Source organism: Trichoderma harzianum, assembly GCF_003025095.1.
Source record: "Trichoderma harzianum CBS 226.95 unplaced genomic scaffold M431scaffold_6, whole genome shotgun sequence".
In the NCBI taxonomy this organism is placed as follows: domain Eukaryota; kingdom Fungi; phylum Ascomycota; class Sordariomycetes; order Hypocreales; family Hypocreaceae; genus Trichoderma; species Trichoderma harzianum.
This window is the reverse complement of record NW_020209254.1, coordinates 1,459,363-1,472,938: the sequence shown is the minus strand read 5'-3', so window position 1 is coordinate 1,472,938 and position 13,576 is coordinate 1,459,363. Positions and strand designations below refer to the sequence as shown.

At 52.0% G+C, this 13,576-nt stretch overlaps 4 protein-coding genes and 2 non-coding genes across 6 annotated transcripts; 2 read left to right on the top strand and 4 right to left on the bottom strand.

Annotated features, from left to right (window-relative positions):
• Positions 1 to 138: 138 nt before the first annotated feature.
• M431DRAFT_508368 (hypothetical protein) lies at positions 139 to 3,496 on the bottom strand (the record flags this gene model as incomplete). Its single annotated transcript, XM_024919100.1, has 1 exon — positions 139 to 3,496. A coding segment is annotated over exon 1 (2,672 nt), but the record flags the coding sequence as incomplete, so codon positions are not given.
• A 326-nt stretch (positions 3,497 to 3,822) lies between these two features.
• M431DRAFT_5551 (hypothetical protein) lies at positions 3,823 to 4,593 on the top strand (the record flags this gene model as incomplete). Its single annotated transcript, XM_024921412.1, has 3 exons — positions 3,823 to 3,878; positions 3,934 to 4,004; positions 4,076 to 4,593. 3 exons carry the CDS (start codon positions 3,823 to 3,825, stop codon positions 4,591 to 4,593), a joined length of 645 nt encoding a protein of 214 aa, XP_024774620.1.
• Positions 4,594 to 4,886: 293 nt separating this feature from the next.
• M431DRAFT_85281 (hypothetical protein) lies at positions 4,887 to 6,763 on the bottom strand (the record flags this gene model as incomplete). The annotated part of the gene is made up of 2 exons (XM_024923534.1): positions 4,887 to 6,644; positions 6,701 to 6,763. The coding sequence occupies 2 exons, from the start codon at positions 6,761 to 6,763 to the stop codon at positions 4,887 to 4,889; spliced, it is 1,821 nt and encodes a 606-aa protein (XP_024774619.1).
• Positions 6,764 to 7,337: 574 nt separating this feature from the next.
• M431DRAFT_t103 lies at positions 7,338 to 7,409 on the top strand. Its single transcript has one exon. It is a non-coding gene; the product is annotated as a tRNA-Asp (tRNA).
• A 3-nt stretch (positions 7,410 to 7,412) lies between these two features.
• M431DRAFT_508365 (hypothetical protein) lies at positions 7,413 to 10,513 on the bottom strand. Its single transcript, XM_024919099.1, has 2 exons — positions 9,880 to 10,513; positions 7,413 to 9,819 (listed from the first exon to the last, which is right to left on the bottom strand). The coding sequence occupies exons 1-2, from the start codon at positions 10,358 to 10,360 to the stop codon at positions 7,805 to 7,807; spliced, it is 2,496 nt and encodes an 831-aa protein (XP_024774618.1). The 5' UTR covers positions 10,361 to 10,513; the 3' UTR covers positions 7,413 to 7,804.
• A 2,982-nt stretch (positions 10,514 to 13,495) lies between these two features.
• M431DRAFT_t95 lies at positions 13,496 to 13,576 on the bottom strand. The gene has a single exon. It is a non-coding gene; the product is annotated as a tRNA-Ser (tRNA).

Below are 13,576 nucleotides of genomic sequence, written 5' to 3'. Positions count from 1 at the left end.
AATAGGCTGAGATTAGATCACAATATTAAGTCCTGTGAACTTTCCCCCTTTGAATGTGCAAGTGGCTTGGAGAAGCGAGGAAAGGAGCGTCCCGACTCAACCTGAGAAGAAAAGTTGGGCGGTCATGCTATTGGCTCAGAGAAAAGAAATATCTTCATAATATTGTATTCATGTTATCCGCTGATATCCTAAATTGGCATCGCTGATGATTCTAATATACAAGCAATCCGTAGAAAATAAAATACCCAATACCTCCGGATTGCCTCCCCAGTGGCGAGTGCTGAGGAAGAGAATCTACTCATTAGGTAATTCCAAAACTACTATACGAGCAAATTTGGGAAGCTTTTCCATGACTAAGGGATGCAAAAGTCTATCCAGCTGCCGAGATAATCCAATCTGTTTCCCTGGTGCTCCTGGTTCTTGTAAATTTCCTCAAACTCTGCAAAGTTGAGTCTGCCCCAACCTCCTCGCTCAGCTGCTTGCTGCTCGGCCAGGTTCAACTTCTTCCACCTCCGCAAAGTTTTGGGCGATGGCTCACTTGACATCTTTTTTGCAGCTGATGGCTTGGCCGAGGCCGGTCTGGTCTCCTCCTTAGAGGGCTCCTTGTCCTTGCGCTTGGAGGAAGATGGTGCCTGGCTTACAGGGACTGGCACCTCGCTGTTCGGGCGGAACTGTGGCAAGGTAGGGTCACGGTATTCGTCTTCGGTTTCGTGTTGAGGCTCAGACTCGGATTCAGTCTCGCTCTCGCCCTGATCCGAAGAGTGCTCAGCAGCTTCGCCAGCAGGGTCTTCTCGCAGGATTTCCTCAACGATACTGATCTCCACAGCATTCCTAGGCTCTTGTTGGTCGAGCATGTATGCCGATTCTTCTAGGAGTTCCTGAAGCGTCTTATTTCTAGGAGACGCCTCTGTGTAGATTGTTACATCTTCCTGCTGGCTGCCATTGCTGGTTTCCGCCTTTTCATCCGCTAGACTCACAGCATCGATGGCAGCCTTGTACTTTATTCGTTGCTCCTTCGTTGCGGCCGCTTGGACCGCGAGGTCCTCGGCCTGTTTAAAGATAATGTCGAGAAGCTCATTGAACGCTTGTTGTGTGACCTGATATAGGATCTCCTTGCCGGCATCTTTTTCGGCAACAGGAATTCCCAGCCCCGCCCAGCGTTCCGGCTGGCTTGTGAAGGACGTAGAGCGTCCAGGCCGGCTTGCATAAGACTCCGAACTGTTGGACCCAGATTCTGAATCGCTGGTATCTTCTGCAAATCTGACCTTGGAACTGGAGCGTGAGTGTGTTGACGTGCGATGAGGGCTGGCCCCTTTTGAGCTTTCGCCCATGATGCCAGATGTCTCAAGGATGTCTTCTTCGTCTTCCCATTGCGATGGTGCCTCTCCACCTTCTTCTTCGTCCAGGTAGAAGTGTCTCCTCTTCCACCGTTCATGGAGTTGTCGTCGAGCCAAGTCTTGACGTCGCTTCGTCATTCTGGGTCCATGCTGGCGATAGTGGGATACATAGCTTGCTCTAATTTCACTTTCGGTAGGGTTTCTATCGGTCCGGAAAATACTGGTAAAGGAGTCGTGCCGTTGCGATCCGGAAGATTCGGGGTTATCGTGATCCTGATCCTCATCTGCTTCCTTGTCGTCCGTTGTTCCGTCTTCCGATGTCTCGTCCGTTGCGTTATCGTCAGGCTCATTGTTACCTGCGACTGCTCCGGGCAGCTCATCGAGGGTAGCAGGTGGGTGCATCAAAGCCAAAAAGTATGATCGGTCAACATCATTAGTAGTGAGGGTGCGGACCGTACGCCAGTTAGTGTCAACATCATCAGTGGGTGGCATCCGTCGACGCGAATACGGGTCGGTGTCGTAAGCAAAGAGGTTGGTCAGGATATCATCTCGGTCTGCCGTGTCGCTGGTGTCGCGCACAACGGCCTCCTCCATTCCGGGCTCCAGCTCAACGTGACCATCGGGATAAAAATTCTTGCCGCTAAATGACAGAGGACCATCGGCTGTCGGAACTCGTCCTTCACGTCCGAACAGGCTGCTCAGGGGCTGTCGACTAGCGACTAACTGTTGAGCCTCGGAACTAGCAAGAAGCTGGTCTTCAAGACCGTCTAAGATATCTTTGTGCATTTGCTTGTATAAGACATAATATGCCCGGAACATGCGAAGAAAGTCACGCCTGTCAACGTAGCCGTCACTGTCAAGGTCGTATCCATCAAAGACTTTCCTCAGCTTATCCTTCCGTTTGCGATAGGATAACCCACGTAGAAATTCGGAAAACCCAATTAGATCATCTTTGTTGTCGTCGTAAAAGGCAAACATCCGGTCGTGAATCAAGTTTGGAGATGCATGACGCGAGCCACCCGTCGGTACAAGGCATCGCTCAAACGTCTTGCGATCCATGGCTATGCCAAGGTCACTGGGGTCATCTCTCCATTCAGTATTTGCCATGAACGTCCACTGTTCCCAGAATGCCTCGAGTTCCGGCCTTTCGAATCCCGTTTCCCTTGTGAGCTTCGTGATCAGAGGTCTAGGCAGATTACGCCTACAACTGTCAGGATCTCCCGTATACCACACTGGCTGCATCTGCCTGGGACCGAACGGGGGTGCAGGTATCCGGATTTTGTAAAAGATGTGTGTCTTGATGTGTACGCCTTGGGATTCGCACGTCTCGCAGAGGTCAAAGTCGGCACAATTGGCACATCGGTAGCGAACACCTCGAATGGGAACCATGCCACATGAATTACACTGACATCCTCTGTGGACACAGCCGTTTCGCTTGGCATTATCCTCGGAGACGCGGAACAAAAGACTGACGATGTTGTGGCCAGCTCGCTGCTGGGGCGGGTAGTTGTTAGGATCGTTCCACCATTCATCATTATTGGCATCTACGACGGTCTCGCCATCACCTACAGGCTGGGCGGCCGGGACATCTTGGTTTTCAGCATTATCGGCGATCTCGGCGTTTTCGTCGCCGGGGACATCTGAAGAAGAAGAGCCCGAGCTCGGTCTATGTCCGCGAGATCGTCGTCGGCTACGGCGGATGGCGTTGCTTCGATGGAGGCCGCCGCCGGGTAGGACAGCCTCTTGCGCAATGTTGATGCGGCTCTGGTAGGCATAGTATCCGATCGAGGCTGTGGCGATGGCCGAAACGAGAGCGACGGCGATTCGCGGCCGAGTCAGAGACTCGACCGATGGAGTCGAAAGCCACATGGCTATTGTTGTAGCATCGTGGCCACCAGCTTGGAAGAGGGCGGATGCTTCGCTGTGGCAACGATGGATGGTCGAAGATGGTCGAAGACAGGCGGCAGTTGGACAGGCGGCAGTTGGACGGGTGCTGGCACGAGCGCGGCAGCTGAGGGATGAGAGCCGCTCTCACTTGAATGCGCGATTGCGGCAGGTCGCACCAGCCAGGACGTTGTGTCAAGCTTGCTGAGTTTCTGAAGAGTCCAAGGTTGTGTGTAGCTGGCAGAAAATGATGCCGTGTTAGAAATCAGTCGCAGCTGCAACACATTGGATGTTTACAAGACTCCAGCCACAGAGGCTCTAGCGGTCCCCGTAGCTCTTTAAGCAAAGCGGGTTAGCGCTGGCATCCCACCTATCAAAGCGTCGGCGACCGATCCGAAAGTTACGACCCTTGACGCATGTGGCGGGGCCATGGTGCGGTTTTCCAGTCGTGTGGTCATCGACAAAACTTGAGTCCGGATATATAGCTTTTGTTTCTGCTGGATTGATTGGATTTCAACGCAGCTTCTAAAGAGTCTCGGAAGCTCTTTTGTTGAATTCGACTATCCATCTTCACCACATCTTTGCTCTTCATTCGCTAATCATGGCAGGTCGGCCGCCGGAATTCACCGGGCAGATGCCCTCGTCCTTTGACGACCAGTGCGTTTATCCTACACACTCGACAGGCAACAAACCAGCTAACATACAGCTTCAGGGAGCTCTACAATGAGGGTCCGATGCAGAAGGTCAAGCGCAAGCTCAAGGAGGAACCCCTTGTGCCTCTCGGTGAAGCCCCAATCCCCCTCAATGATGATTGCAAACCAGGAAGAGACCATTGACTGACCAGCGCGCAACAGGAATCGGTCTGACCGTCTTCGCCTTCGTCAATGCCTACCGCGCCCTCCGAAGAGGCGACTCTAGGCAAGCAAACAAAATGTTCCGCGCCCGTGTCGCCGCCCAGGGCTTCACCGTCATCGCCATGGTCGCAGGAAGCATGTACTACAACAAGGATCGTGAAAAGTCAAAGGAGCTGCGCAAGCTCAAGGAGGAACGGGATTCGGAGGAGAAGCGCCAGAGATGGATCCACGAACTCGAGGTCCGTGACGAAGAGGACAAGGCGATGAGGGCGGCGATAAAGCAGAGACAAGCAGAACAAACAGGAGCTGCTCCGGCCGCTGAAGCGCAGACGCAAGGTACTGGAGGCGTCTTGGGCAAGATGGGATTGTGGTCAAAGGGTGAAAATGCTGCGGCAGAGGCTCTAGCCGCTGAAGGATCTCTATCGGAGAAGAAGGCGAGGAAAGAGAACCCAAAGAGCTCGCTCGGCGCGCTGGGCGAACTCTACGGATCGAAGAAGGATGATGACTCCAAGAAATGAATCGTTTTTTGATGACGGCCAGACGACTTGGAGGGGAGAAAGAATATGTATAAATCCCTTTCTCAAAATTTGTATGAGCATGTACGATAGTTAAACAGGGGGAATGACGAAGCACCCCTACTCTGGTTTTACACCTCAACATGGAAGAAACACCTTTGGCGGCTGCACCAGGTATCATTATCTGTGTTCTATATGCTGCCATTGGCATCTATTGCGGATCAAAAGGGAATCTTATACATCGCATCAAGCGCCAGCAAACAAGAAACAAAATCATCGACATCATGCCGTGCTTATTATCCCATCGAGCCACCACTTCGATTACCGCCTACTAGGCCGGCCATTTCCAGCAGTGCTCTGTCTGCATCGATGTCGCCTGTTCCTAGGTTGATTTTACGGCGCGCTTCAGCTTCCCTCTCTTCCCAAGCCCATCTCTCGGCTTGCGCCTTTGCCTCATCGTCACCACCACATCCCCAAACCTCCAAGTTGTCGATTCGGAACCGGTCTTGAAAGTCGAATTTTCGCACAATGCTGGTGTGGAAAGCACCGCCTCTTGACTTGTAGTCATGGTTGAATACTCCAAACTCAAAAGATTCGTCAAAGAGTAGAGAAACAGCCCCCAGAGCATGCATGCCTTCCTTGCGATGCGACTGCGTCGGCTTAGGATGAGGGCAGCCAAACGAGAGACAAGGCCGATTCCCAGGAGGTTTCGTAAAAGTGACATAGTCTGTATTTACCGTAGAGGCGGCAAAGACATCGTGAATAGGTTCCAGTTGGAAAAGCACCGTTTCCGAGTCGCCGAAGCACTCCCGGTGAGTATGCTTCCAGGGCTCTCTGATGTAAACTCCAAACGTCACACGCTCGGATTTGCTGCCGTGAGGAAATCGTTTGGTTGGAAGTGAAGCCGCGAATGATGCTTCTTGCCCGCCATCGGGGATATCTGCTAATCTCGATCCGCTTACCAAAAGAATCGTTGGCGCCCTCCAGTTGAAGATTTTTGATTCGAGGCTGCCCATTGAAAACCCAGCATCGTTGCCCGAGTATAGTAACCTCACCCTCCGAAACAAGGAAGAGCCAGGTAAGAATAGCGAAAGCTGCGATAGTGTGTGCTCATTTAGAATCTCGCCGGGAGTCGGTAGTAGAGGTTGCGCTGTCTTGCTAATATGTGATGCATCACCGGGTTTCTCGACCTTGTGCTTAGAGAAGTCAAGATCTTTAGAGAAGAGAAAATGCTCAAACAACCCATTGAACCCAGCGAAGAGATTGGGAAATAGGACCGGAATGACAGTTTTGAATCGGGTATATCCAATGCCAGGGGAGGTCTCGACGTTGACGAAGGAGGCCAAGACACACTCGGCCGTAGCCCGTAGCAGCTCCAACTCGTGGCCCGCGACACGGCTAGAATACTGCGACAAACTCTCTTGTGGATCCAGCGGCGCAATTAATAGTAATAGCATTATTATTTTCCGAAGATTGTCGGTTGGAATAATGGCCTCATGGATGGTGGAGACATCACCGCGCCTGGCAGCCTCATTGATATCGAGCAGTTCAAAAGCCGTAAGGACCAGGTCATCTTCCTCTTCCTCATCACCCTCATTTTCATCATCCAGGCCTGGCTGATCAACTGCGAAGCCTTTGAACTGAGCGTTTGGCTTTGCAGCAACGCTTTCTGAAGCGGTATTCTGCGGCGTGCGCTCGGCCTCGGTCACTTTTCGGTCGTATACAGCCAGGCTTTTGAACAGAAGCTTGGTCCTATCTGTTGATTTGGTGAGCACCCGTTTATACCGTTCCGTCATGATGACAACGACCATGATCAACTGCGCAAGCTCAAGCACCACCGGCGCCTCGTGCAGAAAAGGAAAGGCACCAAGATACGAAACCATGTGGAAAATCACTGGCGAGGCCCCAAGGATGTCTGGGATCTCCAGGAACCGAGCTATCGTGTCTTCTTTGAGGTAGCGAATGTCGCCTTGCTGGTCCGCAAGGTTCTTGAAGACATCTTTCAGCGAGTAATACTCAATCGAGGTGAAGCACTTTTCCTTAAACCTGTATGCCTGCTAAAATATCAGCAAACATGCATCTGGGTGACTTTGGATGCAGTGATGCTCACGAGCTCCAGCGTCAACTGCTCATGCGTTCGAGGAGGCCGCGTCTGGGAAGGGGTTTGACCCATGGCGAAGTAGCAGGGAGGCTCAATGAATATTCATTTGGTTGGGCTTCAAGGCAGGGTATCACAAAAACACGCAAGGGGATTCAATTGAATGGACGGATGAAATGGTTGCATATGCTAGAGTTACATTGATTGATAGATGGATTGACGTCTGAATGCAGTTGGCTGCCTAGCACTTATTCTGAGTTTAGGGAGATGCAGCCATGAAACCATAGCGCCGACAGATGAGTGTCGTTCACGTCACCGTTTATCTGATGAGTCAGCAAGGAGGATTGCAAGTACGAGCACGTATCAAAGTCCATTATGATTTCGTTCACAATGCATGAGTCGGACCTGTTATTTGTCCCCTTTTCTGCCGTTTGGGCATATTGTTAAGGAAACGCTATTGAAAAAAGAAGGTGTGCATGTGCTGAATATTTTAAGAACATTCGATCTAACGTGTCGTCACAAGTTTGGCGATACATGCGGTACACCTCATTCGCAATGTGGGCCACTACGCTACCTCTATAAGGAAAATAACCAACGCCTCTTTTCCAAGAGCCAACCACCTACAACAGGCGCTTCAACGCCTGAGACATCTTCCGTAGTATAGTGGTCAGTATGCAAGCTTGTCACGCTTGAGACCCGGGTTCAATTCCCGGCGGGAGAGATCCGCCACACCTCCTCAGAGGTGGTTCTTTTTTTGGACTTTTTTACTTTCATTTTATTCTTCTTGTTCATTTCCGTGCTTCATGTTCGTTCGTGATAGAATTAACTATTCATAATAAGATTTAGCCAGTTCGCCTCGTTTACTCATGCTCATACTCATATTACCGCGCAAAAACTTCAAGAAAACCTGGCCGAAAGCATCTTACAGCTACCGTGTGTTGAGACATCCTATGAAAAGTATCCGTATCCTCCGTGCCAATCCAATACTCCAGACCCCTTTCTCCCGCTCCGCGAAATGCATGTCTTTGAAGCATATAAAATAACAAAACATAGTTCTAGCGTGCACAGCGTTACCAACAACTCTATACAGTCTTGGAGACGTCAAACGCTTAGTCTTTAGTAATCCTTGGCCGTTACAGATTGAATGAGGCGCTTATATTTTGCTTCATTCTCTTCCTCAGCGTCGTGTGGCTTGAGAAGATCAAACTGTTTAGTAGTATTGGCCGTCTTGGTCCAAAGAACAGACGGTTTCACCTCTACAGTATGGTCAGACTCTGCCTCGACCTTGGGTGTTGATCCATTGGTCTTGGGCTCATCAGGCACGCCATTTGCCTTTTCGTCCCTGGGCACTCTGGGCAAGTGCATTGCCAGCAGCACGTACTCGGCGCGTGTCATATTGTCCATGACATCGTCCATGTACCGCCGTACCTCATCCTGAGGGGCCACGACGCGCATCAGGTTTTCAAGGTAGCGCCCAACGTGTGTAGAAATGCGTATTGTGACGGGTTGGTAATAGTCAAGCTTGGGATCTCCGCCATACTCTGACGTGCTTCCTTTGCGGACAATGAGGAACGATGCAACTACCTCCTGGCCGGACGGGGTAGGCAGGTATTCCAGAATGCTGAATTTGGGAAATAAATAGCGATCGCCGTTTCCGAAATCAAACACCACCGCAGAAATATCAGGTTTCGGAACTGGTGGGGGTCCCTTAGACCTCAGTGCCTGGGAATTTGCCTGCTGGGGGGTTGGAGGATTCGAAGCTCGCATGTGTCCATTGGGAGCATCATTGGACAGCTGCTTTGCGGGGAGAGATGCAGGGGGTGTCTGCAGAGGAGGCTTTGCATCTCTGTGGAGTCGGTCGAGAATCTCCTTGAGGTCTGTTGAATCTGTAAAGCCGGCACGACCTTCGGCAATGCGCCGAATCATATCGCTCGTTTTTTGATCCTCCAAGGCAGCCTTCACAAGCAAAACGACCAAAGGATCACTCCTGGGCGGTGGTCTTAGTTCGCTTGATGTTTGGCGAGGGTTGGATGCCAAGACAATGTCGAGAATAGTTCGCACTTCATCAGCAAAATACTTGACAGTCCTTCCATCCACAAGCAGCCTATCAGCCGAAGGGCCCTGCTGCCCACCACTCCGCCGATACTCGGCATTTAACTGATCAATTATCTTTTGGAAGCGATCAAGCTCCCCCTGTTTGGCCTGGCCCACTGCGACCCTCTTCATAAGATCACGTAGCTCAGGGTCTCCTGACGCCTTTTGGGCGAGTAGGGCGATAACGGGATCGTTAGGGACAGGCTTTGCTGCAGGAGGGCGCCCTGCAACCGGCGTTGCAGGTTTCGCTGCAGCTGGAGACTGAGCTGGCCCAGCATTGGCCGGCCGAGCGTGAGCTGTCGTGGTTGTGGTCGTTGTCGGGGGTGGCGGCGGTGGGGGCCTTGCCAATGGCGTGCCAGTAGGAGCCTGGTGCTGCGCTGGAAGGGGATTCGCGGGCTGTCGAATCGGAGGTGGGGGAGTAGCAGCTGGAAGTGAAGGTGGAGGCACAGGGGGTTGAGCAGCAGGCTGAGTAGAGACTGCCGGGCTAGGCGACGGTGACGTGGCTACGTTGATGGTCGTAAGCGGCGAGGGTGAGGGCTGAGGTCCCAAAGTGCTGGGCGAGGACGACGGCGGCCTCTGAGAAGGACTCGGGGGAGCAATGGGCTTTGGTGTAGTGGCTGCGGTAGGAACTGAGGTCGAGGTCGACGATCCAGGCGCAGGCGGGGGAGGCATGGAGCCATTTGGAGGGCCATACTGAAGCACCGGCCGGGTGAGCGGCTGTGATTGCGGTTGCGGTAGTGGTTGCGCAGGACTTTGCGTTTGAGACACTGGCGACGGCTTTGGTGCCTGCTGTGGTGTCCGAGGCGGGGGAGGACGTTGCTTGGATTCTTTGACGATGAACATGGTGGCCTCGACAATGTGAGGCTCTATGGTGATTGTAACGGGGCCAACCTTGGTCATACTGTCCTTTGGAGGATTCTTCGGGTCTTCGTTGAGGACGCCCTTTCGCTTATGAGGCTTCGTCCAGAACTTTTCGAAGAGTCCATCGTTGATCCATCGATATCGAGACCGGGAGAGAGATTCTGCGAGGACGCCGCTGTCGGATAAGATGGCAGGTTAGCGAAAGCGGACTGTTGAAAAATCACAGTATACATGCCTTTCGGAGATGGATTGATATTCCTTGGCCGACAAGTCGTCAGGTTGCGCTATCTCGACCGTTGGCAACGGCTTCCCTGGCTGGATCGAGGTTGGTAGCGGCGGCGGAGGCGGCGGAGGCGATGGAGACGGCTCCTTGACAGGCTCGGGAGGAGGAGGAGGAGGCAGAGGAGTCGCAGAACGCTCCGCTCGCGGTGTCATGTTCCGGCGTTTGTTGGCATTTTCAACGCGGGCCGAAGTCCTCGCGGGGAGCTTCCGCTTCTTCTCCATCGCGTCTCGAGGCGGTTTTACACGGCTGCGGCAGGCGATGGGCGACGGGGCAGCATCATAAGAGCGCCATGCGAGAGCAGCAAGCGGCTCGAGGGGAAAGAGGCCAGGCTGCTGGCGTTGCAATGGGGGAGGAAGAGCCGCGATGCTGCGCAGAGGGCGAATGCGATGAAAAATACTGGTGGAAGTAGGCCAGAGAGGTTCCAAGGTTGGCATAAATCCTGGAAGCTGCCCGGCCGTTAGTTGGCTCTAGAGCCCTGTGGATCCCCAGTATGCGCTGCAGTGCCATCGAGCTTCTGCAACAGGGGCTTGATTGGCCCGCTAGAGCACCGGGGCTGGCTGGCCGCGTCGCGGGATTGGCGGGCTGTTGCAGCGCTATCCGCTCTAGACTTGAGGAGCCACAGTGCTGAAATGCGAGGTACAACTTCAGGTGGCCATTGTCGTCGTAGAGTTTACTGCGAAAGGCAATTCGCAGTTGATCATCGTAATGGCTGGCTCGTCTGACGCAGAGCCTTGAAACCATGACTCGGTATGGGAGCCGCGAGGGCTTACCTGCATCATATCGTCATCAAATAGATTTGATTTGATGCTAACTTGCCCAGCACCTTTAGTAATACACCCGACAGCACAGAGCAAGCTGATATTGATACGGATATACGGACGGAGTACGGACTTCTGTAGTTGACAAGTACATGTACTCAAAGCACTGTTGAGCGAGCAGGATGCAGATCCTACTGAGCCTCAACGGCCTGCAGCCACCAGTGCCCAACGTCGCTCATGGCCGCACTAAACTTCGGTTGGCATCTCCGGCGTGCTTTGTACTGCCCAAGACGTCTCAAGTTTACATGTAGCGGCAAATAACGGGCTGGGATACGAATTGCGTCTTGGCCTCGGTGTGGCAGGGCCGTTAGGCAGGGTGAATCTCGTGGATGCCAGCCCCTGCACCACCGCTTTCCACCAACACATCTGCCGGCCAGAATGGGAACTTTGATGCGATTATCTCTCATCTTTTCCTGTTAGACTTGAGCTTTTATCTCAGATACTCTATAGAATATACGAAGATTCAGAAACTTAATGAAATTTTCACTCAGCCACTGCATGGACACAGCCTGATACTTGCTCAAGCCTCACTAACACCCGCGCCCAAGTACCTCGTCCGTGAAAGGGTGTCAAACCTGCAGATGACCAAATGCAAGCTGCAATGTGATAGCGCCGCATCCGTTGATGAAATTCATGCGCGGTATCAGTAAATTGGTAAACAAAAAGAAGGCAATAAAGCGAGAACAATCGCAATATCTTGCCTACCAAGAGGCTGAGAGAATATACCGCCACGGAGCGCGGTATGGAGCATCTTGTCTACTAAGATACGGAGCGGCACACGGCGGAATGCTGAAGATCCGCTTACGAAAACCCCCCACCGAGTTCAACTGATTCATCATCACCCGCACACGTCAAACGCCTGTGCTGGGATCTCTGCGGCTTTCCGATACCGATTATAAACCCCGGACGCAAGGGAGGCAACCGCTGTGACCTGTAAGATGGCAGTTCCCTTGCATCCTATCCTGTGGGCGTCCATCGGAGTGGCGGCCGCACCGCTCGCCTTCTATATCGCTCTCATAGCACTGGGCGTGATCCCGTTCTTCCAGAGGCAGTACGTGATCAATGCGTTTCAGCGATTTGTTTCAGTGCCATGGTCACTCGGTCTTACTTGACGTGTACACGGATACAGCTTTCTATATGCCCATACCGTCCACTCGTTATGGTGGTCGGATATCAACTCCCCAGTAGGCTGGGGCTTTGCCAGTTCGTACTCCAGCGCATCCGATCCCAATTGGGGAACTCACGCATCTAACAGCCCTGATATCACGTAGAAAACCAAGTAACACCATTTGGATTACAAACCTCTGATGGAGAGACAATCTACGCTTGGCACATTATGCCGCTGCCTCTATATCTGCAACATGAAACCACAGTGGCAACACAGGACCTGGGATTCTGTAAAGACTTCACACAAACCGAATCTTTTCGGCTGCTAGCAAACGATCCAGATGCCAGACTCATCATAACATGCAAGTTCATATCATGCCCCAAATCCATTGAAAAGGGCTTGTGCTAACAGGAGATTGACAGTTCATGGTGTAAGCCGCCCCTGATACTTTCATACCGTTTCGGTCATTTGGACTCTAGATCTCACAGCTAACCAAACCATGGAATGCAGAACGCCGGTCACATTGCCCAAAATATCCGGCCAGCTAGTTATCATGCCTTGACTGATACGTCATCTTACCACGTTCTAGCCATTGACTACCGCGGCTTCGGTCATTCCACTGGAGCGCCCGACGAAAAGGGCCTGATTCTGGATGCCGCTGCGGTGGTCGACTGGGCAATCAATGTGGCAAACATTCCCCCGAATCGGATCGTTCTGCTCGGACATAGCCTTGGAACCGCCGTTGTCAGTGGTGTCGCCGAACGGTATGCCCTTCAGGGGGTTGAATTTGCGGGTATTGTGCTGGTTGCCGCCTTCAGCGACTTAGCCACGATGCTGAGCGGCTATCGTTTCGGAGGGCTCGTACCTGCCCTTGGGCCATTCGCTATCTATCCCTCCATTCATCGTGTTCTTGACAGAGTCCTCGTGGACAAATGGCACTCTGCCGACAGGCTCGTCAATATTGTCCGCCACACCAAGAAAAGACTGAGAATAAACCTGGTGCATGCAAAGAATGATAAGGACATCCCCTGGACAGAGGACAACAAGCTATTTCGCGCTGCCGCAAGCGAGACGATTGGCACTCTGGATGACGATGAATTCAACACTTGGAAGGAGTCTTGCACAGTTCGAACCAGCAATGATTCGTTTGTGACTACATGGAAGACAGGCGAGGACATTATAATTCGTCAAGAGCTGTTTCCCTACGGTGGTATGTTATCAAATTCGAGAATTGGTTTGCAGCACTGACTGTACACAAAGGACACAATGAAATTCTGAGTTTTGCACCAGTCAGCTTGGCCATTATGAGGTCGTTTGACCTTGAAGGCACAGCCTACGATTGATAGCCATTCCACATAGAAGGCATAGCACATGGTTGAATATTCGCTGCGAGTTGCGGGTTGCATAATCGTAGGAACCACGTCGAATCTGATGACTGAGTCTTTTGAGCCACATATAAACATCAAGCAAGTGACCAATTGCTTTGCAGGAATATTCTCAAGAGTGAGAAAAAATCTGATCTACAACACGACGGCTACACACCATTCATTGTCGAGAGGCCCAATTATATCATCAAAGTCTTTCACTGATCCAGTCGCTTGATCAAAAATATTGATTTGAGTCCAAACAAAAAAAGAAATGCTCGACGGAGACAGGATTCGAACCTGCGAGGCCGAAGCCATATGATTTCTAGTCATACCCATTAACCACTCTGGCACTCCGCC